The 26,307-nt window shown below is 47.4% G+C and overlaps 1 protein-coding gene across 4 annotated transcripts in view; it reads left to right on the top strand.

The window, feature by feature from the left end:
- The window catches only part of LOC149341216 (peroxidasin homolog), a 283,056-nt gene extending 260,560 nt beyond the window's left edge, over window positions 1–22,496 (top strand). For all 4 annotated transcript variants that reach the window (XM_089543161.1, XM_089543163.1, XM_089543162.1 and 1 more), the window contains 4 exons: window positions 14,394–14,638; window positions 18,970–19,131; window positions 19,646–20,000; window positions 21,102–22,496. In XM_089543161.1, coding sequence (XP_089399287.1) covers window positions 14,394–14,638; window positions 18,970–19,131; window positions 19,646–20,000; window positions 21,102–21,232 — 893 coding nt within the window. In that variant the 3' untranslated portion in view covers window positions 21,233–22,496. The remainder of the gene's footprint in view (window positions 1–14,393; window positions 14,639–18,969; window positions 19,132–19,645; window positions 20,001–21,101) is intronic.
- Window positions 22,497–26,307: the final 3,811 nt, after the last annotated feature.

The raw sequence follows: 26,307 nt of genomic DNA, 5'->3' as shown, positions 1-26,307 counted from the left end.
CATGGCACTTCTTGAGTGAAACATTAGAGACTTTAGGCCTAACTTATAGACGTATAGTGGTTTACCGGACGCCGGCTTCGCATGCGCACAGGCCCCGCCTGGCCCCGCCCCTGCCACTGCGCCTGAGCAGGAGGCATCCAGTAAACCGGTATACGTCTATACTTTATGCTTAAAGTCTTTAATATTTAACTTCGTTCCTCTGTCATCTGGATCCGTTGTGACGACATGGGAGCATGACGGCTTGCTACCATGTAAGTAATCGTCACTAAATCTACAGCCAGCTTTAGGTATTAAGGGAACACTGAGGATAAACTGAAATTGGCCTGCATCTATCGACTACGGCATTCTGACGTCAAGGAGACCGCTCTCATTGAAAACGTTGCTTTTAATAAGCTAGCAAAGACCAAAAAACCAAATACAGGTGTCGCCATCATCGGCTGGTTTCGCAAGTAAGTTGACACGCAATTTACCGCGTGAATCCCAGAGGCTATGCTACATCATTATTCACTTCAAAATTACAGCAACACCTCCGTTTCTCTAAGGACGTCCCGATCGTAAGCTGACAGGGAGGAAAATTTTGAAATTCAATTTTCTCTGCGTCAAATGCGTCTTTTGGTGGCGGATAACCGTCAACATACCTAGAAAGGGCCAGAGAATAAATTTTTGCTGATATCAATATTTGCGCGCACTTGACCTTAACGTTAAGACGCTGCGCAAAAAATTCCGCGAGAAATTGGTGAAATATGGTGTTGGTCCAGTTGGTGTTGTGTTGGTGAATTCCCAGGTTCAACACTTATTTCGTCCTGTCACGTATTATTTTATTTTTCACTCTGCAACTGTTTCTTTGTTCAGAATACCGAAAAAAATGTCATAGTTTTCGTAGCACTAGGAAGGGGACGACATCACAGAGAAGAAACGCGAGACACAAGTCTGATGCCTCGATAGTGTATCGATGGGTATTCACGTGATGCACCGCGCTCTCCGCAGCTCAAGCACCGCAGCGCGGCGAGACAGAGAATGTCGAACGAAACACGGGGCCGGCAGCATTCACTGCCACATAGAATAGAGTGAAATTGCATTTTCTAAATTCTAAGACTGATATGGCTATCACTAGCGGCTAGCTGCACATCTCTAATTACAACCAGGCGCCTAACTTCAATTGTTAAAAAGTGAACGATCGGAATTTAGTTAACAGTAATTAACATAAATCCCCAATTACCTCACTCCTCCACGACTGCTATATTATTAAGAAAAGCTATCTTTATTTTTCATTTCTCTTTTTAATTTTAGCAGGCATCGTTGAAGCATTTTGTACACATTTAGAAATATATTGACCCGAACTTACCTGCAAGTTTTATCTTGCTATAGTTCACTGTTTCAGGCCGGACAGTTTGCCGTGAACACTTCAGCTAAATCAAAGCAACCTCATGCATTTAAGAATGGCTTACAAACGAACTGTGAAGACTGAATGCTAACTTTCTTGACCTCAAGCAATGCTGACCCATGTTCTGGTATTTCAGAGATTTTGCGTATCACTTTTTTCTCAATAAACAACAGTTTTTAGTGTAAACTTCAACACCATTGCCGCAGAGCAACCGCAACTGATATATCATGCTGAGTGCCTATCGCACATTTCGTTCTAACATTTTCGTGCTGTTTGGCCTTCAAATTAAGGGCCGTGAGACCTCAGGGCTTAAATAAGCACCAACGCATATTCTGTCCTTTTCTTAGTTCTGTACTTACATTGATTTGGCTCTGTTTAAGGCCTCATTGCGAGCCGGTGCAGTCACGAAGGGAATATGGCTTCTTTGACAATTTTCTTTTTCTTCTTCTCATACAAAGACACAATCCTGTCGCGTTTGCTAAGTGAATCAAGCATAGAGTGAAGCATGAATCGCGTGCTGCTTCGTATTCTGCTTTCCTCTTCATGGAAGCTGTGCTTAATAGCGTTTACTTGCACTTTATGCAAATAATTTGTGATGAAATCGCCACGAGGGACCGAGACAAAGATATTGTATGTTAGCGTTATCACGTGGTACGTGGATTTGTTAGTTCATTAATCATTCCATTCATTCGTTTGGTGCCTACTGCGAGCCTTGGAACTAGGCCTGAAGAAGGAATGGGTCTACACACTGCTTACCTATTCAGTTTCCTTACAGACACCAAGAATCGGTGCACTAGGGAGCGGTATACATAAATGGAGTCAGCAGCAAAAGCACGAGTAAAATAATCACATAGTCCTTACAGATTATTAGCCCCATATCAGGAAAAATTAAGTAATTATTATTTATTCACAATTAAGTATAAATTAAACTAGCAACATGATTAGAGAAGAACCTCAGTAAGGAATACCAGGAAAATGACTGCGTAAAACAGGAACGTTTATGGTTTATAGGGGCTTAACGTCCCAATTCGACTCAGGCCATGAGGGATACCGTAGTGAAGGGCTTCGGAAATTTCGACTACCTGGGGTTGTTTAACGTGCACTAACATCGCGCAGTACATGAGTCTCTAGTAAAACAGGAAAGAGCGTGCAAGTATCGCTTATGAAGTACGATGTCGAAAACTGTAAGATGCAGTAACGATGTTTACGACATAGCTATAAGAACGCACTTTAGCATGATGTCTCGCTAGAACACTGAAGCTGAAGAAGTCCGCATTTTTCTTCCTACATGTCGCACATATCCAAAGCGAACAGAGAGCGTCAGCTGAATCGTTCCTGAAAATCTTGCCCTCATATTTTCCCGCACTTACTCTTAATATTTTTTTTTTTCACGCGGGCCACTACAATGTTATCGTAAAAAACAAAAAACAACTTAGCTGCAAGTCCGATAAGGCAGCGCTCTAGAGCTTCAAGGAGTTCGAGCTGCTGCCGGCGAAAGTGAAAAACGAAGCCGCCGCCGCCGCCTCCTACGCTGTACTTCCTCGTAAAGACCGCAGAGTAGCGTTTTCTGTCTCAGAAAACACGACAGTTATTTCGCTGACGCAAGAAACTTTCCCGCACAAAAAGCGCAAACTTGGCACTTGCGCCTCGCTCCCCCGTTTGTCGGAGCCGCATCATGTTCCCTGATCACAGCGCGCTGCCATTTAAATCTATTTCGTCCACCTCACCCACGGCCGGGGCAAAATTACGTTAGGGCAAAGAAAAGCAAGAGGAAGCGCAGAGGGACAACCAGACGCGACCATGTCTGCGTCATCTGCGAACAACCTCTTTACTCGAAAGAGCGCCTCTAATCCCTTCGCGCGGAGTCGATCGAGCAGAGAGCGCCTGCAAGATACGCAGCGTCGACGGCGCGGGCGCTGTCGTTTGCACTTCGCTAGCACGGTCCAGTTTACTGCGCCGTTACGAGCTTCGTTTCAATGTCCCAGACCGCTGTAGTACGCCTACGCTGCGTGGCGCGCTAAGAAGGGCGACAGAGGCGACATGAGGCAGCGGGAAAAAGGTTGCCCAAAGAAGAAGAAAAAAGGAGGGGACGGAGGCGGCGAATTAGAAAGAAAAGGAGGCGGCAGAGGGCAGGACGAGAAGTCGAGGGAAAACGGCGGCAGTTTTCCGGAGTCGTTAGAGTTGAAGCGACCGCCCTGCGCGAAGCCCGACAAGGCCCTGGGCGCAGAATTGCAGCGCGGAAGCCCCCTTGCTCTTGTTCCGCCATCTCTCAATGGCCAGAGAAGAAAGAGCGCGGCTCCTTTTCTGGCGCGACCCGGCCCTGACGGCCGAAGCAACGCCTCCTCCCATCTCGGCCCATTACTCAACGTTAATGTCGCCCGCGGAACACGCCGCCGCTGAGTTGGTGGCGTGCGCGAGCGGGCGCGCGATTCAGCGCTATGGCGGCGTTCGCTTGTCGCCGACTCGGCCCAAAGTGGCAGCAGCGGAAAGCAGAGAGCCTGCAGCTTCTCGGTTACGACCGGGGGAGGGAGCTGCCTACCACGCTGCTTCGCAGTGGCTGTCGCTTCACCGTTGGCTGCCCGCCGGATCTGCGTTCTGTCGGCGGCGTCTTCGTAAGTGGCGGCGTCTAACGGCCGTTCTTAGACAGAAGGGCCTAGTGCTGCCAAGTGCGAGAGAAAAGCGAACAAGTGTAGCGCGTAAGGGATGAAACTTGACGTAAGTGCTTCGAGGCATTGTTTCTGGTGGAGAGCCGCGTGGTTTCTACTTGACAAAGACACTGTTATTTAGTGTTTGATTTTCGTACTGCTTTTGCAAGTTGCCAACCACAGATGTTTATTTATAGTAGGATACAACTTAAAAAAACAGCAGTTGCTAACCCTGGGCCGCGGTCCGTGGCGTCCCGTATTACTCCGCTGGCTCATTGCAACTGTAAACGAAATCAGCTTTTTAATGTTTGACTATATCAAAAAATTCACGTATCAAAATAATAAGGGCTCATAATTCTTTTTCTTGTGATAAACTTCTTGTTTAAGTAATAAGAAACGTTTAAACAGCGGACTACTTTTTCGTCTTGGAGGAATTCTGTGCGCAGAGGCTGAATGTGGGCGGAGCTTCACTGCAGACTTACGTTGTATCCGACTATAGTGCGTTTCTTTTAAGTCATTCAACGAAGCCTTGTCTTCAAGTACATGAAATGCAACTTCATACTACACACACAAAAAAATTAACATCAAATTCCTGTAGCTAAGTAAAACCGATGCACGCTGAGTGACCTGCTTTTCAGACTACACGAAACCATACTATTTTCTTCCGAGAAACGGGCCCCGAAAAGTTCACCGTAATCTTCACATTTCGCACGTTTAGTTTAGACGACATATGATTCCAAAAGCTGCTGATCAAAGCGTTTCGTAAGACGTCACACTTCTCGTGTCCCTAGAGAACAGCAGTGCAATGGAATTTTACCCTAAGGAAGAAAACACCAGACACCAATTTGCAGAACCGATTTCTAGAGGCGGTCAAACAAAGTTTTCTTCTTATTTGCTTATTGCGTACTTATTTTGCGCGATAGCTTCTAGCCTACCAGCGTTAACAATTAATAATTGACCTCAATACCGTTTAGCGGGCTGACGTTGTGGAGAGACGTCGGCCATGCATTTAAGTCAAGCGCACCAAATAGCCCCCATCATCTACTTATGACCTGCGAAGCGTGAATTGAAAATCATAGTATATATATTCAAAGGCACCAGCACAAGCAACCTCGCACCCAGGTCAACCACCGAACTTTTCGGTCTCCAGGTTTACAATGTTATTAAGGGTGTTCGCTGCAAAACAAAAAGAAAAAAAAGACACCTAAATTTTGAACAGAGGGTCTAGGTAGCCTACCGAGGCCAGAGGCTAGTGACCCGACCTGCTGCCATACGCTGCTGTGCACTGGATAAAAACAAAAATTAAGTATATAAGACTGATCGTCTAGCGTTGGAAAAGCGTCCACGCGAAGAGAGTCGGATGCTGGCTTCAGCTCATTCGCATCGAGAACAGACATGCATAAATGAATTCCGTGTCGTATTCCGCCGTTGTTTCGACAGCTATAGTCACTTCTTTACGGCGCTGCCATCCAACTGCGAGGTTCGCGACAATGTTGCCTCATTGTAAGCACAAATTGCACCTTTCACGGTATTCCGAAAGCGCTCGGTGAGAAATCAAGTCTAGTTTCATTCTTCCCGGAGAAGGTAGGACAGCGTTACCATCGCATCCGAAATGGGTCGGCCTCCCCAGTCTCCTCTATTAGATATCTTTTCTCCTTTTTCTTGAAGTCACTACCCTTTCCGTTTCTCCGCGGCGAGCATCTAAGAAGCTTTCGTAAACGACCGTCGCCGTTTCATCAATACATGCACGAGCCAAAGATGTGTCCGCTGTTAGCCGGGCCGCAGTCGCAGGCTGCGCGGCCGGGCCATCTGTGTCTGTCCGCTCGCCGGGAGAACATCCGAGAGCCCTAACCCGAGCCGTTTCTCATTATTAGCCGCACATATGCGGCGCGCGCCGGGTCGTCTTCCCTTAATCGGATCCGGACTTTCTCTCGTCCGCTTCATAGATTGCCCAAGCCGCAGAAACTGTTATGCTCGGGGTCCGTCTTCGTTTCCCGGGACGTTAAGCGTACGAATGCCAGGATCCCGCGTATGCTCCGAAGAGCGCCGAGGACTCGCTTAAGAAACCGAGATGGCAGCGGTGTATATTTAATGGTCGCTGCCTGCGAGCCTCCCTCGCCTTCCCTCGAAGTGCTCTTAGTTTTGAGCTGCCTCCTGCGTCGGGCTTTCACCCTCTCTTTTGCTCTTGCATCCCAGCGCCGCTTGCCATTTCTTTCCCGTCATCCGCTCCTTCCGTTCCCCTCCCTGCAGCGAGTGCTCCGTCTGCGTACGTTGAGTAAAGGGGAAGCAAAAAAAAAAATCAAGTCGAGTTCCTGTTATTTGATTAGGCTGATCGAGTGCGCCTTTTGTCAACGTCCTTATTCCGCGTAAAGCGAAAGGAATGGGGATATTCCTGAGAGTACAAAGAATGCACCCGGGAAGAGCGGCACACAGTTGAGTGTTATCGTCGTGGCGGCGACTGTGCGGCGGTAACGGTTCGCGCGAGTGCGCAGGAGTATTTCAGCAGCTACAGGCGGGGACAAAAGTCTCTATAGGATGCGACAGCCGCAAACGAAGCCGATAGCGCTATTATTAGAAGCCGTACCGAGATCACACTTATGGAGGCGAAAGTCAAACTCAGGTTCCTTAATGTGTCATATTGAAACGATGTAATCTCTGAAAAGCGTGGTACCTATATGAGCCTAAATTGCTTTCCTGGAGTCCTAGAGACTTCTGTCCCCGATAATATAACATTGTTCTTTTGGGCCAATGGTTAATTTGCATCGCCCGCCTTCGCCGATCGCACTGAAAATAGGCGAACTATCGTATAATGCGCTAAAATTTGAGAGGTTCGCCAACAGAGAAAAAGGCCAACGGGAACGGAACGCGTACACAAGAAAACAACAGTCCACGGACGACAACATCCTTGCATCGTTCTTGCCTTGTGCACGCGTTTCCTTTCTCGTTGAGCTTTGTTCCTCTGACGAGTGCGCACCAACTGACCCAGAAATAAACGCTGCTTAAGATCACTCGCCACTTGGTGTTTTCAAATCTTGAACAGTGCAAGAGAGTCGGAGGGCCAGGACGAGAAGTACCGAACAAGCGCTTGCCCTGCGTTTCTAGTTCTCGTGCATCGTCTCTCTCGTGCGGTTCACATTAAAATATGGATCACTAACTACGCCAAGCTTCTCCCCTTTTGTTCGCGAGCTACCGACGATAGCGTTTACAATTAACACGAAGCCGACTCCTCAGCGTGCACGAAGTGTTCTTTCTGTAGGGGTGTGCGAATATTGGAAAATTTCGAAAATCGAATCGAAAATCGTCCTATTCGATTCGCTTAACGAAGCGCATTCACAAATATCCGCAACGAATCGAATACGATCTCAAGTTCGAACCGGTACGTCGTGATTGTCTTCGACGGTTTTCAAAAGCAGGGCCCACTGTGACGCCGTAGAGCGTGCTGCCGCGATTGGTCTACGCGTTCAGCGTCGCGATATGGTCCATTCATGTGGCGGCGTTCATGATGCTCGAACTGATTACCTTTAATACTGGGAGACGCGATGAGATTCAGCCAGGTCCAGCAAACTTTGCCTGCATGCGTGATGTCAGAGACCATGGCTCATAAATCTTGTCCCTCTCATCAACTGAGATCTTTAGCTAGTCTGTTCACCGCCATTGTCAGTAGCAAAAGATAATTTTCCGAAGCGCATGAAATAGCGGTCACAAAGTCTCAGAGCCATGTCTCATATTGATGATGATGATGATGATGTCATATGGCTTAATGGCACATACCCGCGGCGGGGGATTGGCCAGGGTGGAGATCGCTGTGCGCCTTTCGACAGCGACAGCGTCAGTCACAGCGCTGCTGCTAGCTTCTCTTTGTTTAGCGTAAGTATTCATTTTGTACGAATATTCGCACAAGTAGCGAACAATCATACGAATTTTTGATTTGTACTCGTTTCGGTTCATTCATTATTCGATTCTTATTCCCTTAGGTATATATATATAAACTGGACAACGCAATGTTCGCATTGTCTCCAGTCATATAACGCGGAGAGCCTTCTTCTTCATTCGCCGTACGCTTATAGCGCCCTCTCTTGCCGTCCGCAAAAGGCGGAGCCGCGATGAAGACGCACGGCGCTCTCCCGGTCTAGTTCCCAGGCACGACCATTTAGAAGCGGGCCTAATGGCGTGCAGCCCGCGCTGTTAGTGAACCCTCCTGCTGCCTCTGGATTCCATTCCCTTCTTTTCGCATTTGCTCTTCAGTATTTATGCCGATCGCGTTTAAGGCGCTCTCCGGCGCGCGGCGGGCGTTAATGCAAGCATGTGTCTCGGAGAGTATCCGCCATGTCCGGAGGGCCTTCGCTCTAATCGCATCATCTGGCAGGCTGATTCACTAGCTGCCCGAGCCGAGGGCGGCGGCGCACTGTACGGCGTTTTTGACGCAGAGTGCGTGGGCCGCGCCGCCTTATCAGGGGTGGATTCTCTTCTTTTTTCTTCTTCTTCTTTCTCGCGATGAGGCTCACTTGGACTTCCTCTTTCCATCCCTTAAGAAACACCGTCTTCGCTCTGCAGACTCGACTGGCGCGTTAATGCCTTCGAGTCTCCTCTGTTTTCTAGGCGTTGTCACGCTTGGCCTTCACAGTAACGCTGCCCAGGACTCGTTCGTAGCACCTTTTTCTGCTTTTTTTTTTTTGCGATGTTGTGCTGTTGCTACTGCAAATCTTATTCTACTCTTCCTGAGATTTAAGTCTTTTCGAGTAGGAAGGAGATAAGTGTGTTTAATACGAAAAAAATTGGCTGCTCCATGTGTCGAAACCCTTATCACGAGAAAAAACACTCGCAGCAGAATAAACTCGTGTTGCAAGTTCCTAAATGTCATTTATTTCATGGGTGAGTTCTTCTCATTAAGATTGCTGGGTCACCAGATCAAGCTTTTTTTTTTTTTTGCGATGATTTCGTGGTGCTGTGTTCACATATATGGGCAAACAGCTCGCAATTTGCTTCTTTGTAAGCTGCAAATCAATGGCCGATGGCTCCTCAGGTTAATTAACAGGATGAACTAGAAAAAAAGAACGACAGCGTAGCAGGGGACAACAGAGTGTTAAGTGTGCGGAGTAGAAAAAATAAACCTGGCATAATCATGGACACTGCTGGCGGAGCAGAGGGCTAAATCGAAGGTCAGTGGGAAGAGTTGACGTGACCAGCAATTACGATGATGACGTCCATGATGCAAATATTTTATTGTGCAATGTTAGTGACAAACAATGAAGCGTGCCTTTTTTCCTCATTACATTTTCTCGCCCGCAAACTGCAAGCGCATCTGCCACACCCCAGGTATAGTTTCAGGAGTTCATTCAGACAAGAGCGGCGTACACTTCCATAAAAGAAAGAACTTTTTTTTTTCTGGGCTGCACGCTATAGACACGTTTCCATTGTTTGCACAGAAGAGACAAAACACCTGCTGTGAACCAGTTACCGTTCTCACGGGCAAGTTTGGGGATGCCCCCCCCCCCCCCCCCCCCACCTCCCAATTCCCTTTCGCTAGAAAGGGTAAATTTGAAAACCACACTGACCCCTTTTTCCTTTCTTTGTTTTGTTTTTTTGTTCAGCGAGCAAAATTCTGTATAAAATGCACTGTGCATACGGGAGCGGCTATAGCATGACACCACTCCCGTCCCTTCCGCGTTTCCTTGCAACGCTTGCATACAAACCGCTGGCTGTAGAGTGCCGCTGACGTTCTCGACTAGCCGTAGTGCACTTATCCTCACGTCGCGGTTTCGCCGTTCTGTGAACCCTGAAGCCGTTGATGCCAGTCGCTTCATTTTATCATCATCATCGCCGTCGTTCTCGTCGTCTCATTTACAGAGACGAGCATAAATAAAGTCCATGCATTAAAAAAAAAATCATTCCCGGAGTTTTTAGTTGGGCTTCCAAATGAGGCACAATTTTATATTTGTTATTTGAAAATACATGCTGCGCGTGAAAATGCACTGCAATAGGAAATTTCACCCTCTAAGTGCTCACGACCAACGAAAAGATACAAGTACATAAGAAAACACAGTATTCCCCAGCATCTTAGAACAACTCTATTACAGACAACAAATATGGAAGTAATAATGACGGACTGTTGCCATGGCATGAGTTCCGAATTGCCATAGTATGGAAAAAGACGCTATATTTGTCTCTGCTATTCTCGACTAATTCATGTGAAGAGCTTCCTGAAATCGCGGCGTAGTTCGCGCCGAAGCCAGCGCAACAAACTGCATCCAAAGCCAATTTTTTGCTCGAGTGATATCCAAGAAAATAAAAAAAATTGTTGCGGGATTCAAACCAACTTCACGGTGAAGCGTGCAGCTTCGCTTCTCGACTGCTTTAACCACTCGCCCATCTCTGGAATTTTATTTCTTCAAGCAATATATATATTTACATTCTATGAGCGTAACTATTTAGAAAACATCGAAGAAGAGAGAGGAAATATATCTAACAAAACATGTCGGGCCAACAGCACGCTGGAATGAGCCAAGATCGAGCATGTGGGATCAAGAACTAGTACCAGCCCGGTTTGAAGTCTTTTTGGTTACGCAGTTCCCGAAGATAAATAAACAATCATTTTGCTAAAGTGGGGTTTCCTCAAAACAACAAATGTACTGTGGAGGTGCATCAAACGAATTTCTCATAGACTATGCAGTCGAATAAGAAAAAAAAACATATCCAGGTGTTCATAAATACATTGCAACACAGTGAGATGTCACACAATGTGAGAATTGTAATTAATTCTCCCCTTCAAAGTTCTCTGTAGAACATTTTCATGAAGTCACCGTTAATCCTTGTAAACCCCCCGACGTGACTGGGAATTAACCACGGATTAACCACGACGCCATGGAAATCGGCAGACGCCTTTGGCTGAAAGGCCGCCTATGAGGGGCACCTCCCGCTTCTTTCTTGAATTGTATCCCACTATATCAGAGTATCGCATGCTTACAGCGGATGGAGCTACGCTGAACTTCATTTTAAACGCCACAGAGGCGGCAATTTCCTGACATCACAAAGATGTCACTTTTCTTCAACCATGCTATGACGGACAAGGTGTCAGTGTGCAGCTTATATATACAAAGTATTTGTGGATAGTGAGCGTGATATCTTACGTACACGTACACGTACAGGGTAGTTCAAAAGTTCCCAGGCCATAAGAGATGCTTCTGAGCAGCATATTCGGGCACCGTACGGCGGTTTTGAAGCTACCGAAGTTATCCGGGGTGAAGATGAAATCTCTCCTCACCCTCCAGCGATTTAGAGCTTCGGGCGTGTCGTAAATGCTCCAATACAAGGCCCCAAAGCGGGCCTTGTGTTCACGCAACTTTTGACCAACCCTGTACATCACGTTACGACAAGCCAAAGCACATTGAACGGCGCATGTGCAGAGGGAAAATCATTGCGATGGAATCTTTGTGCAGCAGTTCGTGAAACAGTGAAATTAAAAACGCAGTGGAAGAAAGGACTACTAGAAAACGTACAGCGAAATACACTTATGCATAAACCCCATAAACAAGGACGGTCACAAAAGTTAGAAGAAACGTTGAAGTTAGGCAAAGCATTTACTAACTTAGTCTGCAGGAACGCGCAAGCTATCGGGTGGGAAGGGGCACTAAAAAATATGAAGCGGGAGACAGTCTGCCGCATATAAAGGCGGATTAAATCAAGCCCATCAGTGCTGACAGGTCTGAAATACTAATCGGGTCTCACAGCCTCAAAGAACAACCTTTATAAAATGCTTCGAATATTCTGTGAAAGCGTTGAATTGCCTTGAGCAATGAATGTTACAGTTCAAGACGGTGGCCCCACCGAATATTGATAGACCATGTAGGACGATCGCGAGCATGGCGCTTAATGGGATACCAAGGTACTTTAGTAGCTGACATGTCCTTGCAACCCTGGCATATCCAGCTAGTGCAGGGCCTCACGATCCAATCCATAGATCGAAACTCTTTGAACGGTTCCTCACCCAGAAATGTTCAGTCAAGGGAACCATTTCATCTACGCTTAGCTTGTTTGCGCAGAGAAACGTCAATTAATCTGCATGACCTAGCACTCTGCGTTCGTTATCCAGAACAAGAAAACTTCGAGCGGGCCTACTGTGCGGAATGCTCATACATGGCGGTTCTAAGTAAAGAGCTGATCAGAAACGAAGAAAAGGACGTAATCGACTCTTACGGTGAACACGCGAGTGTGTGGACGCGCTCTTCGGAGCGCGGCCACACACTCGCGTTTTCACCCCAAGAGTGGATCACCCACACAGCAATTACTGTAGGAGAGACGTACTTCTTTGTAGACAGTTGAACCAACACTGGCGTGTTCTAAAAGAGAGAAGAAAAAAAAAGTGACGGACGACTCGCGCCGTGTGTTGTAATCGGTATATGTAGCATAGACGGCGCCACTTGATCACAAGTTCGCAACTAAATCCGCATACGTGCAACAGATTTCAAATGAACACTGAGTGCGCTGACATAGTGGCCGTGTGAAAGCACAGGTTGGGTGTTCCACCGCGCTGACACAAAGCTGAAGGGCATAAACAATCATCGTCGTCGTCATCCTTCATCCGTTCTTCGGCGCTTCCGAGTGCTTGGTGGAGGTAGTGGACAAATAGTAACAGTGGAGCCGGATGAGTGAAAAAATAGGAATCGTCCTTTAAATAGAAGACGCCGAGCTGATTGCACGCCGGAGACAAAACAGCGTGACTGTATCGGCAACTGCAGCTGTATGTGGCCGCACCCAAATGTGAAAAGGCGGCCAAGGCTGCCGAACGCGTCGCTAAGGCCAAACAAAAGCCTCCAAGCGCTGCGGACCGCCAAGCAGTGATGGTCGCTGAACACGCTGCCCAGTTCAAAGAAGAGAAGCAGCTGATCGCAGAGCTGATGAGGATCAGGTAACAGGGGTGGAAAACTTGTTTCCCCCCTTCGTTTTCGACGCAGCCGACCATCTTCATCATCGTGCGACAGGACAGCACCGGCTGGGCGAGAATAAAAATTTGCGCGGACACTTTGGCAACTAAAGTGTCGAGAGGCGAAAGCCGAGGACACTATGCCGTGACGACTTCCGGTGGCTATATTACCGTTCCCGTGGCTATATCGATACCTAAATTATGCATCTCTCGGGGATTTTAAGCGTTAATTACGCTTAATTACACATTTTTCCATCTAATTTGACACAAATCCGGCGTTTTTCCGACCATTCTGTGGTAATTATTACTATGCCATGACGACTTTCGATCGATGTGACGTGACACCGTTCCCGTGGCTATATCGACGTCCGCGATATTTCGGCGCTATTTCGACATTTTTGCCTATATTTAGCTAATTAATCTGCAGCCATCAAACTTGGCTTCTAGGTTCATTTTTTCTTCCTCTATCTGAAGCAACCATTGGTTTTCTTCTTTTTTAGTTAGCGAGTTAACCGCGTGTGACACGCTTTGTTAACGGACGACAGTATGAGCCATTAAAGGCTTTCGCCTAAAACAGCAGAAGCGGCGAGGGAAGCGAGCGTACTGTCCGGTCAAGAAAAGCGGCTGATGGCAGCTGCTCACAAAGGCACGAAAGCAGCCAGGGAGACAATGTGTGCTGCTCAGCTCCAAGAATAGAAGGGGGCAAAGGAGAGCGAACGTCCAGCACCCAAAGGACCTCGCCAAAACATGAGTGCGGCTGCCATCATCTATGAAGCTGCCTTATATCTATGGAATGCGCTGCGCCTTCCCTGGAATGCATTTCATTCTTCCGCCTACCGTGGTGTGATACACCCCAAATTTTAGTGGTCCAAAGTGTTGCTGTCGTTTCTGTGTTTCACGAAAACGTTTAGCGCAATCATGACGTACGACAAGGTAGACAAGACAACACAGGCGCTTCTACTCGCAACTGGGCGTTTATTACAAAAGCGCAGAATATAAAGGGAAAGAAAACATCAACAACAAAACAAGCATTCACGCAGGCACACTGAAGGTAATCAAGGTGCATCTAGATATAAAAACTCTCGCTCATGCAAGACCACCATAGGAACAGCCACACACGATTGCTCATTCTTGCGGATATGATATGCCTCAGCAATCTCTCCAGTCAACTGGTCTGGATGGCGATAAGCGCCTGTGTGGTCTTGTCTACCTTGCCGTTCGTCGTGATTGCGCTAAACTTTTTCGTGATGCATTACCAACTAGCTCAGATCCTTCTTCGTTTCTGTATTTTCCTAGGTTCTTTATCTCAATCGCCAAATTCTTCCCACGCCTTTTTTTAAAGCAAAGCAGTGTCTTGCATCCGTTTTGGTGACAGTTCCGTGTCCGTTTTGACCGCTTTTTTCCTTGTAACCTGAGGGTCGCCCTTCGCATTGCACTGGCGCAGAGACACCCTGGGCGAAGCCCCCGCGGCCCCTGAGGCTGGACGGCCCTGAGCCGGCCCGCATGCTCAAGTCAGCGCCCCCGCCGCAGCAGCAGCAGCAGTTGGGCTACGTGGGCTCGCCGGACTACTGGCCGTTCGCGGGCCACGCGGCCCCGTCCTTCGACCCGGCCACGCCCCGGAACGTCACCACTCAGCTGGGCCAGACTGTCTACCTCAGCTGCATAGTGAACAACCTCGGCGACAAGACGGTGAGACACGCGCTAAAATCAAAGCAGCGCGGGCGTGTCGTTTGTCGACATCATGTACAGCGTTGGTCAAAAGTTTCCAGGCCACAGGGTCTACTGTTCTTCGGTATATCCTGACACTTAAGTTACCGGTGACGCAATCAAGGTAGTCAGATGTTAGAACAATACTTCTTGTACCCATACAGATATTCTGAGCTTTGTAGGTCTCGTAACTGCCTGACTACACTGCTCAAAAGCAGACCCTGTGGCCTGGGAACTTTTGACTGACCCTGTACCTCACATAAATCAATAACTGTACGAATAATTCATTTAAATTAACAAATTAATGTTTTTGATTTTTTTAGGGGGGGGGGGGCTATACTGTGAAACTGATGAGTTTTAACATGCAAGGTGTGAAATGTTTTTAAATTTTTTAATCGGCAATAGTTTTCGAAATATCGAATGTCGGAAATAGGCATTTGAAAACTCGTTGAGTTGGCTTTCCCGCATTGCATATTCATAAGCTGGTGTCTTTTGCATTTTTAATTAATCATATACAGGCGCGGTTGATGTATTCGATGATTAAGAAGTAGTTAACTTGATTTCGGCGATGATACCACGCGCAGCGACGCCATTTTATAATTAGGTAATGCGGAAAAGCCGGCTCAACAAACTTTCAAATTCGTATTTCAGGCGTTCGATATTCCGAACCCCAATGCCGATTAAAAGAAAATTAGAAAACATAGGTCACCTTCGATGTTGACGGCCATCAATTTCGCAGCATAACCCTCCCTCCTAAAACAATATATCGAAAGTGTACTAGTTAATTAATCGTCTAATTATTGATCCATATAAGGTACGTAATGTCCGCCTTGCTGTACTGTCCAGCTCAAAAGACCGCGCCGACGTATCTCTCACAGGTTTTTAAATAAGACTTTGTACTTACTCCCTTATTAAAAATCTGTAAAGGTTAAAAAAAACGGAATACTCGTATGAACTTGTTCTGATGCACAAGATGGAATCACGTTCGTAATGGACAAGCATAGGTCAACGTTAAGCGCTGACAATTTGTCAGGGAGTTTCCTTTGTTCAGTGAAGTCACCGCTTATGACACAAAACTGCCGAATGCGCGACGTTATCTTTCCTCCGATTTTCGATCTAATTCCGCATTCTAGTTTTCTTCGTTTAAAACAACACCTTAGGTCCCGAAATGAATGCCGATAAGTTTGCTTAGCTATAAGAGTTGTGGCGTAAAGGCAGGAAAAGGGAGAAAGGAAAACGAATGCGAGAAATGTGTGTATACCTAAATCTCTTAGGATCCGGCAATGCTGGCCCGAGTGCCCGGCTCATCCAGGGGACCGAGCTGGCTGCACTCCGAAGAGACGGCGACAAGCGCGTATAGCCCCTGGAGGACTACACACAAGATATCGGAATCAAACTTTGTTGCATTAATTTATATTTACTGTAATTCATTGCGAACAAAATTGTTTGTACTGCCCGCATGACATATTTATTTATTTATTTACTTACTTATTTATTTATTGGATGGGCAATGCATGGTTCTGCCAGTGGGGCAGGACAAAAGGAGGTAATTAGTCTCCTTACGAGGCCCTGGCCCCACTAGGCGCAACAGCAGCGGTTATCGAATACATGTAGACAGTACACATATAAATGGATATAAAAATCATCACCATACAAAAATGCACATGAAGCAAGTTCAAAAAGAAAGAAACGTATGTTACTGTTAACACTTTGTACACAAATATAGAAACCAGAACACAATAACTTTGCAATTGGAAATCATTATTCAGACGCGTTTGGCCTGCCATTTGGAGTGAACAGAAGTTGTATTCTGCGTTTGAAAGTTCTCAGACTTCTACATGATTTTGCTATCTCGAGAATTTCTGGATAATTATTGCATAGTTTCATAATTTGATGATCAATTGTCTGTTTAGCATAATTTGTCCTTGGTTTTTCTATCACAATGAAAGTCCTAAGCAAATTATGACCGGTATCTCTATTTAGATAGTGACTAACAAACCGACTGTAATTGCTTGATACTTCAGAGAACATGTAGGCAGATAATTTCTGTGTGTATATTTCGTGAAAAGGTCGGATATTTTGTGTTCTCATTAAGGTTACAGGGTGTACATTTTCTTTTTATAGTGTTCTAATCGTCCTTCGCTGTAGTGCAGATAGTCTATCGCTATCGGTCTTAGTTCCGGTTCCCCATATTAAGGCACAGTGATTAAAGTGTGAGTGTACAAGTGAAAAATAAAGCTGCTTTTTGAGCCTGGCAGGCACAAGATTTCGAAGGCGGCATAACATTCCAATACACCTCACTACTTTCATTCTTATATTTTCTACATGATAGGACCATGTTAGGTTCCACTGAAAAGTAACACCTGAATAGTAATGACAATCTACGCGCTCAAGCAATGCATCATTAAAGTCCAGGTTTATATTGAAGACATTGGGCATATTTTTTGAAGAAAATATAGGGTTGGTTTATTTCGCTAAGGGTCTTATGTGGCTTACTTAGGAACTGAAAACACGATGCACTTATCACGAAGTCTGTACTTCGTATGTCGATCCTGTTCAACGCTCTCCCCTCTAATTCAAAAAGCGGTCAGTAAAGAGAGGGAGGGATTTCCTTTCAATTCTGGGAGAGTGCTGTGGGCGGCGCATCAGTAATTCAATTGAAATTGTCTAATGAGAAGATTTTCTCTGACAAATAGATGTCAGCTCCCACGTAACTTAAGCTAAAAAAGAAATGCCGGAAAAGAAAAAACAATCCAGACGAAACATGAAGGAATGAATGATAGCTTCATTTTTCTTTTTTGTTATGTGCAAAACGGCAAGTAAGAAAAAGATGTGAGTATAGCATGAAGGAACTTTTTTCGTGAGGAGGGTTGAAGATGCTAACATGACTATAGCTCCCCAAGTGCGCCATCAGTGTCCTTATCTTCGCTTACAGAACAGAGCTGAGACTCCCTCTTTCCATTCTTTTGCTTCCATCACAAAAATAGCGCGTTGAAACAGCGTCAAAGATGAGGAAAAAAACCACTCAAGAGAGACCACCGGCGCTGACTTTCAGTTGACGTTTTTTACGCGCACACATAAATAAACCCCTCGGGTTCGATCCCGGCCGCAGCGACCGAATTCCGATGGAGGCGAAATTCTAGAGGCCCGTGTACTGTGCGATGTCAGTGCACGTTAAAGAACCCCAGGTGGTCGAAATTTCCGGAACTCTCCACTACGGCGTCCCTCGTAGCCTGAGTCGTTTTGGGACGTAAACCCCAATAAACCAAACATAAATAAAGCTTTTTCACCCCCACCACCACCAAAAAAGTAAGAATAAAGCCGAAAGTAGGGTGTCTAGACACCCTAGCCGAAAGTCATCACTGCCCTGTCACTTCTTTTTTGTCATCTTACACTTCTGAGAGCATGCACTCAAGCTATGCAAATTTACGGCTGTCCAGCGGTAGTCAGGGTTTGCTCACGCATGCGGAACCATCATTACCAGCGTGATACGCTTCAACACTTCCCCTTAGTATGATCACTGTGTTCGAAAAATGACGAACTTTTGAAACAGTGAGGGGCGTTTTTGTTTGCATTCACGAACGTGAAGAACAAACTTTGAACCGGCTACGTCGCCCAGTGAATTCTCTTATTGCCTGAGGCCGTCGTTCAAACAACGACCTCTCCGAGCAACAATATGATACGCATAAAGGGGGATTCGGTAGATAAAGACATTTGACGCAGTCAACATTCCTGTCATCATGCATCACGTTTTTAGAAGTTTAACAGGATAAAAAAGAAGTGATGGCGCAGTGATGCTTTTCGGCCTTGTTCTGTTTTTGACAGAAATACGTATAACCATGTGCATTAGTAATAAAACGTCAATTGAAAGCGAGCGCTGGGGGTGCCTTCGTAATCGTTTTTCCGCCATATTTTGTGACGGAACCAAACAAACTCGCCCAACTTTCTGGTCTTCGACAATAAGTGCAAAAATTAACGAATCTGACTTTGTCTTGAAAATGTTGTTAATCATGTCATGGCTAAGTGAGGCAGCGAGAACGGACGAGGACAAACAATGAAGCGACCAACAGTGTCCGTCAGCATCACTCCGCTACCAAAATTTTTTTACCTCAATGGTGTGTGTCTTAGCTTAGGTATACCATAAAAAAAAGAAAAAATTGGCAACACGTGATGGCTCTCTCGTTGTCTGTGTTTGTGGCAACCGCGCTCTTCGTGCGTTCGATGCGGCCTCGAGTGACCGAATGGGCGGGGTCTTGTCATAACCTTTTTTTCTCTTCCTTTCTGCGAACACTCCAACCATTGGTGTGGCGCAGGTCACATGGATCAGGCGCAAGGACCTGCATGTGCTGACGGTAGGCCTGGACACGTACGTCCAGGACCCGCGCTTCCAGGCCATCCACCTGGAGCGCTCCAACGACTGGGCGCTGCAGATTCGCTACGCGCAACTCAACGACCAGGGACTCTACGAGTGCCAGGTGGGGAGCTGTTTGGTGTACTCGTAAAAAGTTTGCTGGCCACGTGGTTCGCTTTGGATCTTGCAGTGTGGTCCGTATACAGCATTCTTGGCGCCCCACATTTGTGGAGGGTGAAGGAAACTTTTCTTAGCCTTTTCTTCGGGTACGCAGCACGACGTTCGGCGTTTTATTAGGCCGCCGTTCATCCGCTTCCTTGGCAGAGTGGAAAACAAGAAAAGAAAACATGTAGTTCAAGGGGGCATCTTAAAAAGGTCATGGTATTGGCCAGTCGTCGGATGCCTTTCACCGTGCCCTTGTCTCTTCGAGCGTGGTATCTACACGAGAGGAGGGAGGTAGCTAGACTGAAAATGAAACGGCTGAGTTTGTGGAAAGTGTTCGGGGGACCTTTAAACAAGCTTAAAGGGTGCACCTTGCCCACTTTTTTTCATCACTGTTGGGGTATACTTCAGTGTGTATGGCTTCTTGCTGTTGCGGGCGTCGTCATTGACATGGTGTTGCACTGGCGGCGGCGCAGGTGAGCTCTGACCCCAAGATGAGCCTGTTCGTGCGGCTTCGCGTGCTGGTTGCCCGCGCCGAGATCGTGGGCGGCAGCGCGGGCCAGCTGTTCCTCAAGACGGGCTCCACCATCAACCTGACGTGCGAGATCAGCCAGAGCCCCGAGCCGCCGGTGTTCGTCTTCTGGTACCACAACGACCGCATGATCAACTACGACGAGGCGGCCAAGAGCCACATCCTGGTGCGCAAGGCGGGCCGCAACGCCGCCGTCTCCCGGCTGCTGGTGCACGACGCGGTGCCCGCCGACTCCGGCAACTACACCTGCGGGCCCTCCAACGCCGACGCCACCAGCGTCGCCGTCTTCGTGCTCAACGGTAGGCAAAAGCCCTGGACAAGGGAATAAAATTTTGAGTAAATTTATTAGTGCGCGAGCGCTGAAACCCCAAATCTCAGATTTCGCTGATGTTTGTCTGACGAAAGCCTCTCTCCTCGACCTTGAAGTTCTTAGGGAAGAGAAACACGGGCCTCACAAGCTGCCCACCGGTGGCAGCACCTGCCATCCCAGGGCAGTGGTGCATCGCTTAACCGCTGCACCACTGCGGCGCCAGGAGTGGTATGAGGACATCCAGGGTTCTATGGAAGTAAAGGGGAGAATGACCATTTCCGCAGATATGGGCTCCATCCCATTAACGCTACCACGTCATACCCTTAAGGCCGAGTTCAAGGCCGATTTCGCCGATTTTTTTCTGCAGTATGATTGACCCTGAAAACCTAGCCTAGAAACTAAAGTGAAGTGAAAATCTAAATGCTAACGCTCCTAATTCACATTTCACCTAACCACGCTAAATCGTCGGCCATATTTTCTCCCATCTTTCTCCCAACGGTAGTCTCTCGAATTTCGTCATTTCTATGCCAGCGCTTGCCTCGCCCAGTCCGATTCCGAGCACCGAGCCGGTCCTCGAGCTGTTCGTGAAAAGGTCTGAGGAAAAATATGGCCGAGCGACGTCCAATAGGCCATGATAATGAGACGCCACAAAGACGAGGACGGATACGTAGAAAGACAGAACAGATGGTGTTCTGTCTTTCTAGGTCTTCGTCTTCGTCCTTGTGGTGCCTCGTTAACGTGGATCCTTACCAACTCGCCCAGTGTCCTACACTTGTTCAATAGGAACCAGCGGAGGTCGTATCTGGTAGAATCTTTCCTATGGAAGCGATAACAAGTAGCCTTCAGATGTGCTTAGAAACAAAAGCAGGGAAAATATCTCAAATTTTTGCCCTACAATAAACGTGTCAGGGTGAGGCCGTACTAACTGATATCTGAGAGCACGAGTAACGTTAGTCCACTTGATGTAGTGCAATGCGAAGTATTTCGAAACTTGTTTTATGTGAGGGGAGTTTCTGCAAATTCACTGGCTTGACTCATTGCCCCCTGCATTGAGGCTCACGGTGTGGGCGCGTTCCTTCTCCTTCCGCAGGCGAGAAGCCGGCCGCCATCCAGCACGACGCGACGTCCCCCTCGGTGGCGCGGCCCTCGGTTTGCGTGTCCGACGTGGTGGTCCTGCTCGCAGTACTGGTGGCCGTGCGGACCCTGCGCGCCCACAGGTGATGAAAGTGGACGTCCGCACGTCGCCTCCGCCACGCCCCACGGATCAGCCAACGACGATCCTCCGCTCCGCCTCACGCCACCACCACCACCCAACCCTGACTCGACGCGCGTCTGACCACGCTTCGACGTCAACCCGACGCGACGAACTGTGCTCGCGCAAACGCAACGCTGCGGCCGTACGTCTGTGGAACTGCCCCCGGTCTTGCGTTTGTCGAGCGTGCGTGTGTGAGTGTGTGTGTCTGGACGTGCGCTACTTTTGGCACGCGGTCAAGCGGCTCTTATTCTTTGGCCAACATCTGCGTTTCTTTTCTTTTTCTTGGCGCCATGCGGACGAAGTGCAATCGACACGACGGCGCTCCCGAATGATGGGCACGGGATCAAATCTCGTGGCAGAGAAGACGCTGACGATGAGCTCTGCCGGGCCGTCACGCATGCTTCGTATAACTATACCGCCGCTAGTGAAAACGCCTCCCTGCCTCCCTCACATTTCCAAGACGCTATTATATTTTCCTTCGCTCCCTGCGTAAACACTTGTTATTCAACAACGCACCTGGTCAAGGAACTGAGGAACCTAGTAGGAGACGCAAGGGCTCGAACCGGAGAGCATCTGAGAGAGGAAACATGACATATTGCTGTGCTCTGACTATTCATTTCGTATAGTTCCGTTTTAGTTTCTCGTCGAGCCATCAGAAAGTGAGATGCCATAATATGCGTAGTATGCCACAGCATGCCGTAGCATGCGCTGTGATCGGATACATGCCACGTATGCCTCCCTCTGCTTTCATTACATTTGCAGTCATAGAAAAAGAAGATAGAATTGTAGAAGCAATATCTGCTCTAAATGAAGTACAGCCTTCGTTGAAGGTTTCTAGCGGCGGCAATCTCAGCGGCTATCTCAGCGCCTGCAATTTCCGTCGCGTTTTAGGTGCGAGGGTTCAAAGACTGAGGAGCATTTTCGTTCTAGCTCTGCTTCCACGGCTAATACCAAAGGCACATGAGAGCAAGTGCGGCATGCGGTTAACTTTCTGCTCCGCAGCAGCGTTCAGGACGTATACGCCAGGGGGGTGATTGAGGAAAAGTGGTGATGCGACCGCACCCCACCTTCAAGCCACACCAGCTTTCAGGCACTCGAAACATCACTTTCGGTTAAATCGTGGCACTCCTTGAGGTTCATTCAAGTAGTGCAGAAGCCCCTGTCAGAGCGCCATGGCACAAGGTTTTTTTTTTTTACTCAAGTTGGGGTCAAGGACCAATTTCCCAAGCATTTCACCCAAGGCAGGAGAAAGCTGGCTCTCGGCTTCTTTAGGGTGAAATGCTTGGAAAATGGGTCTTTGACCCCAACTTGAGTAAAAAAAAAAACCTTGTGTCATGGCGCTCATTGGCCACAGATGCCCTTGCGACATAAACATTCATCATCATCATCATCATCACAGCTTCTGCTTTCTTTGAGCCTTTTTTCGCACTGCAGGTCGGCTTAGAAACTACGGAATGCTAGGCATAAAAAAAATAAACTAAAAGGAACACGTTCGCGAGAGAAGAGGCACACACGTGGTTGTGTCTGACGCGCTACCTATATTGTTTGACTGCAGCTCCAGCGCCACTTGAAGCGAAGTGACTACTCTGAGCGCTTACACAGGGCGCAAGGATCCCCCGTGCCGGTATCAGCCGCGGGAAGAAAGCTAAGTCGAAAATTATCCTCACTCTATAAAGTTGCGTGAGCATATGCAGAAAGCGCTTACGATTACAGCGCTGCCGCTCGGCCCAACGCTTGCTCAGACCACATTCGCCTTGGTCTAGATACCTTTGATAAATACTAAGTTATCCCACTTTGCCAAATTTACGCGCGTCATCTAGAAGGGAGCGGATTGAAAAGGAACGCGCAGACTAAGCCTTTCGTGCTGCTGGGCATGTTGGACCCGTTGGGACAAACCAGAGATGGGGCGCAATACGCATTTACGCACTCCACACTTCTGCATGCGTCTAGTGCCGGGATTCGACAGATGGCGCCATCTACATTGACTTTCTACAAGTAAGGGCAAAAGAGTAACACGCGTACAAAAGCATCTTCAAGAAATTACGTGTGCTGCAGAAGAGAGTAACGGTGACTCACTGTATTGTCCACAATGGCCTATTCCTGGGCCGATATATAGTGTACGAGTTCTTTTTTTTATTCGCTTCTTTATATTTAGTGCAGCGCCGATTGACAGATATATTTGCTACAGCGTGGACGTGTCATGGGCCAGCGATAAAGGGCAGAAATATTGAGAATGGAGTATAATATATAAGAGAATTGTTATATTGTACCCGCCAATGTGCGTCTGACTGGGCTGGATGCATAGCTTGGCCTGAACAGGGTCTCTACTGCCAAGAAGTCGACGTGTCGTTGCTGAACAGTGCTATAGCTACCCAGCGTGACCCCTCAGATCGTTTCCGACATGGAAAACTCTACTTCTGTTAGGGAGGCACAAAGACGCCTGTGTGTCATTGTGATATGCGAGCAGAACCACGACTGTGCATCCTGTGACAAATATTATTTACAGGTGGAAAAGCCCGTACTTGTCTCGCAGAAAAACTTGTTGCTGCCGTTATTTGTTCAGCTCGCATTCTGAAATTTTCATCACTTAAGAACCTTTCCGTTACATGCGCAAGCTTGATGGCGCCTCGTTTTCACCATCTCTTCTCCACATCTAGAATGGTAACCACAAAATATTTTCATTTTTCATAATTACGCTTTCTAAAACGACCATTGTGCACTCGCTCCATAAGGGAGCTATCCACGCCATCCAGGAGACGATGAAGAGAAATTACGTGGCTAAATTTTCTAAGGCGTTAAAATAGCGGTTATTAAGAGCGTCAGCACTCGCTCCATATAGGGAGCCATCCACGCCATCCAGGAGACGATGAAGAGAAATTACGTGGCTAAATTTTCTAAGGCGTTAAAATAGCGGTTATTAAGAGCGTCAGCTCTTACTACTTACGTTTGTCAAGGACACGACTGTCTGCAATGAAGGTCAAATTGCCCAAAGAAGTAACCACGTGACCACACTACATCACATAGCAACAGTGGGTATGTAGCGCATCATTTGATACCTATACTTTCGATCCGTTAGTTATGTATATGTGCCAGTGCAGCAGCCAAGTGACACTCTCCTCCCGGGACCACCATTTGTATAAAATTTGGGGGGCCACCCGTTTGATGCAAAGTGTTCCAAGTGGTGTCAAATGACTTGGCATGTTCCGGAGGATAAAATTACTAAATTGAGATAAAGCCCAAAATATGTGTGGGATTCGCAACGACGACCTTTCCGCCCCCAAACCGTGCTTTTCGAGGGACTTCAGACGGCCATCACGGCCGAACTGTTTATCGTAGGCTGTTCCAAATGGTGTCAAACGATTTGTCGTGCTGTTATGCACGCGTTTGTAAAATTTATTAGCTGATATGAAGAGGAAATATACCGGATATAACGAAGGTAGCTGTAAATCGCAATAGTAGTGCTAAATCCATGAGGTAGGTGGCGCTGCTTGTGTCTTAGAACGGATGTTTTCGGAAAGGAAACATCCGCAGATCTGTGGATTTGGTCTTCTCCACGTGTGCTGAGCACACCGTTGTAAACACTTCGAGCTCCTGCAGCTAACGCTCTTAAGTAGTACTCTGAGGCAATGATGGCGGAGAATTTTTTTTGTATATGGCCGTCTCTGTGGTATATTCGGTTCCCCTTCAGATGAGATGGCGCTCCTCTGCACGGGTGCATACGGTTGCCTGCTCACTAGAACGAATTTGAAGGCGGGGAGTGCCATTCATTTACGGCTCCCTAATGCGATCCTCCGCGCGAACGGTAGGCAGAACGAAAATGTACGCTCGGTGCGAAGGAAAATGTAGCAGGCGTTCAGACGGTAGCAGACGTCCTGGCACACCCCTTCGCTTCCCTGCTTTTTTTCCGACTTTAGCTGTAGGAGGCCTCTCTCGATTCCGCAGGTGCTTATTCGCCCTCGAACTTCCGTCCTGTAATCAAGTGTATGACGGAGCATTGCCTTCTTGACCAGAAGCGTTGTAGCGTAGGCTGCAGGGCGCTGACAATGTCGAGCCGAGATCGTGACAGGTTCCATGAATCTACAACTCTGAGCTGACGGGAAGGGCCTGTCGTGAAGAAAAAGTAAAGTACACCCCTCGTGTTCCGAACCTTGCCGCTTTGCATGAGGGCGCCACCTGCCGAAGTACTCCTGTAATCGAGACCGGCGCACTGGTCCGGTTTCAATTCCAGGAGTACTCCGGCAGGTGGCGCCCTCATGCAAAGCGGGGTTGATTCATTGGATAAGTTTTCAAACTTATCCAGTGACCCTAGAGCGGCAAGGTTCGGAGCACGAGGGCGAGGTGGGAGGTGGGTGGTGTCTTTTAATTTTGCTTAGCTTACTATAGTGCGTTCGGGATTCGGGATTCTTTTGTTGAGCCATTGTTATTGAACACACTGTGCTATCCCTGACCGCTCAGTCGAGCGCTAAACACACAGCATTGAGCCCATTTTCGAGAGTGCAGATTCGAAGTAGGCCACTTGTCGATATCTTAAATTTGTGCTTAAAATCGGACAAGCCATGATCGTTTCTGTGCGCCGTTAAATCCCCTGAATCACAGGAAAACTTCGCTGCAAAAGCAAGATCCGGAATTTACGGAATAACCAGAACGAGTAGGGACTCTTCCGACCGACATCTGTCGTCTGAACATTACGAAATATCGAAGGGACGTTTCTAAAGTGCTCTCAAAGTCTCGAATTGTCATATCAAAACCAGCTATCGATGTTTAAATAGGCAAGCGTCCAGAGTAACTTGCAGCGACTAAATGTAAGCGCAAGAAGAGCGGTCTTTTCCCGTCAGCTCCCTTCTAAATTTCAACATCACATTTGAGGAGACCACGAATTGTGACACAGCCGCTGTCTTTCGCCTTCATAATAAGCTATTCTCTCTGTGTATTCCATGAGCGAAGCCACCTGAGATATTACTTTCATATTATTGCTTTAACATTATTCATATTACACGATTAAACAGAACATATGGTATCCCTAACCATTTAGACGAACTAT

The sequence above is a fragment of the Amblyomma mixtum genome, chromosome 5, assembly GCF_055824585.1.
Source record: "Amblyomma mixtum isolate Tamu chromosome 5, ASM5582458v1, whole genome shotgun sequence".
NCBI lineage: Eukaryota > Metazoa > Arthropoda > Arachnida > Ixodida > Ixodidae > Amblyomma > Amblyomma mixtum.
This window is presented reverse-complemented; position numbering and strand designations above follow the sequence as displayed.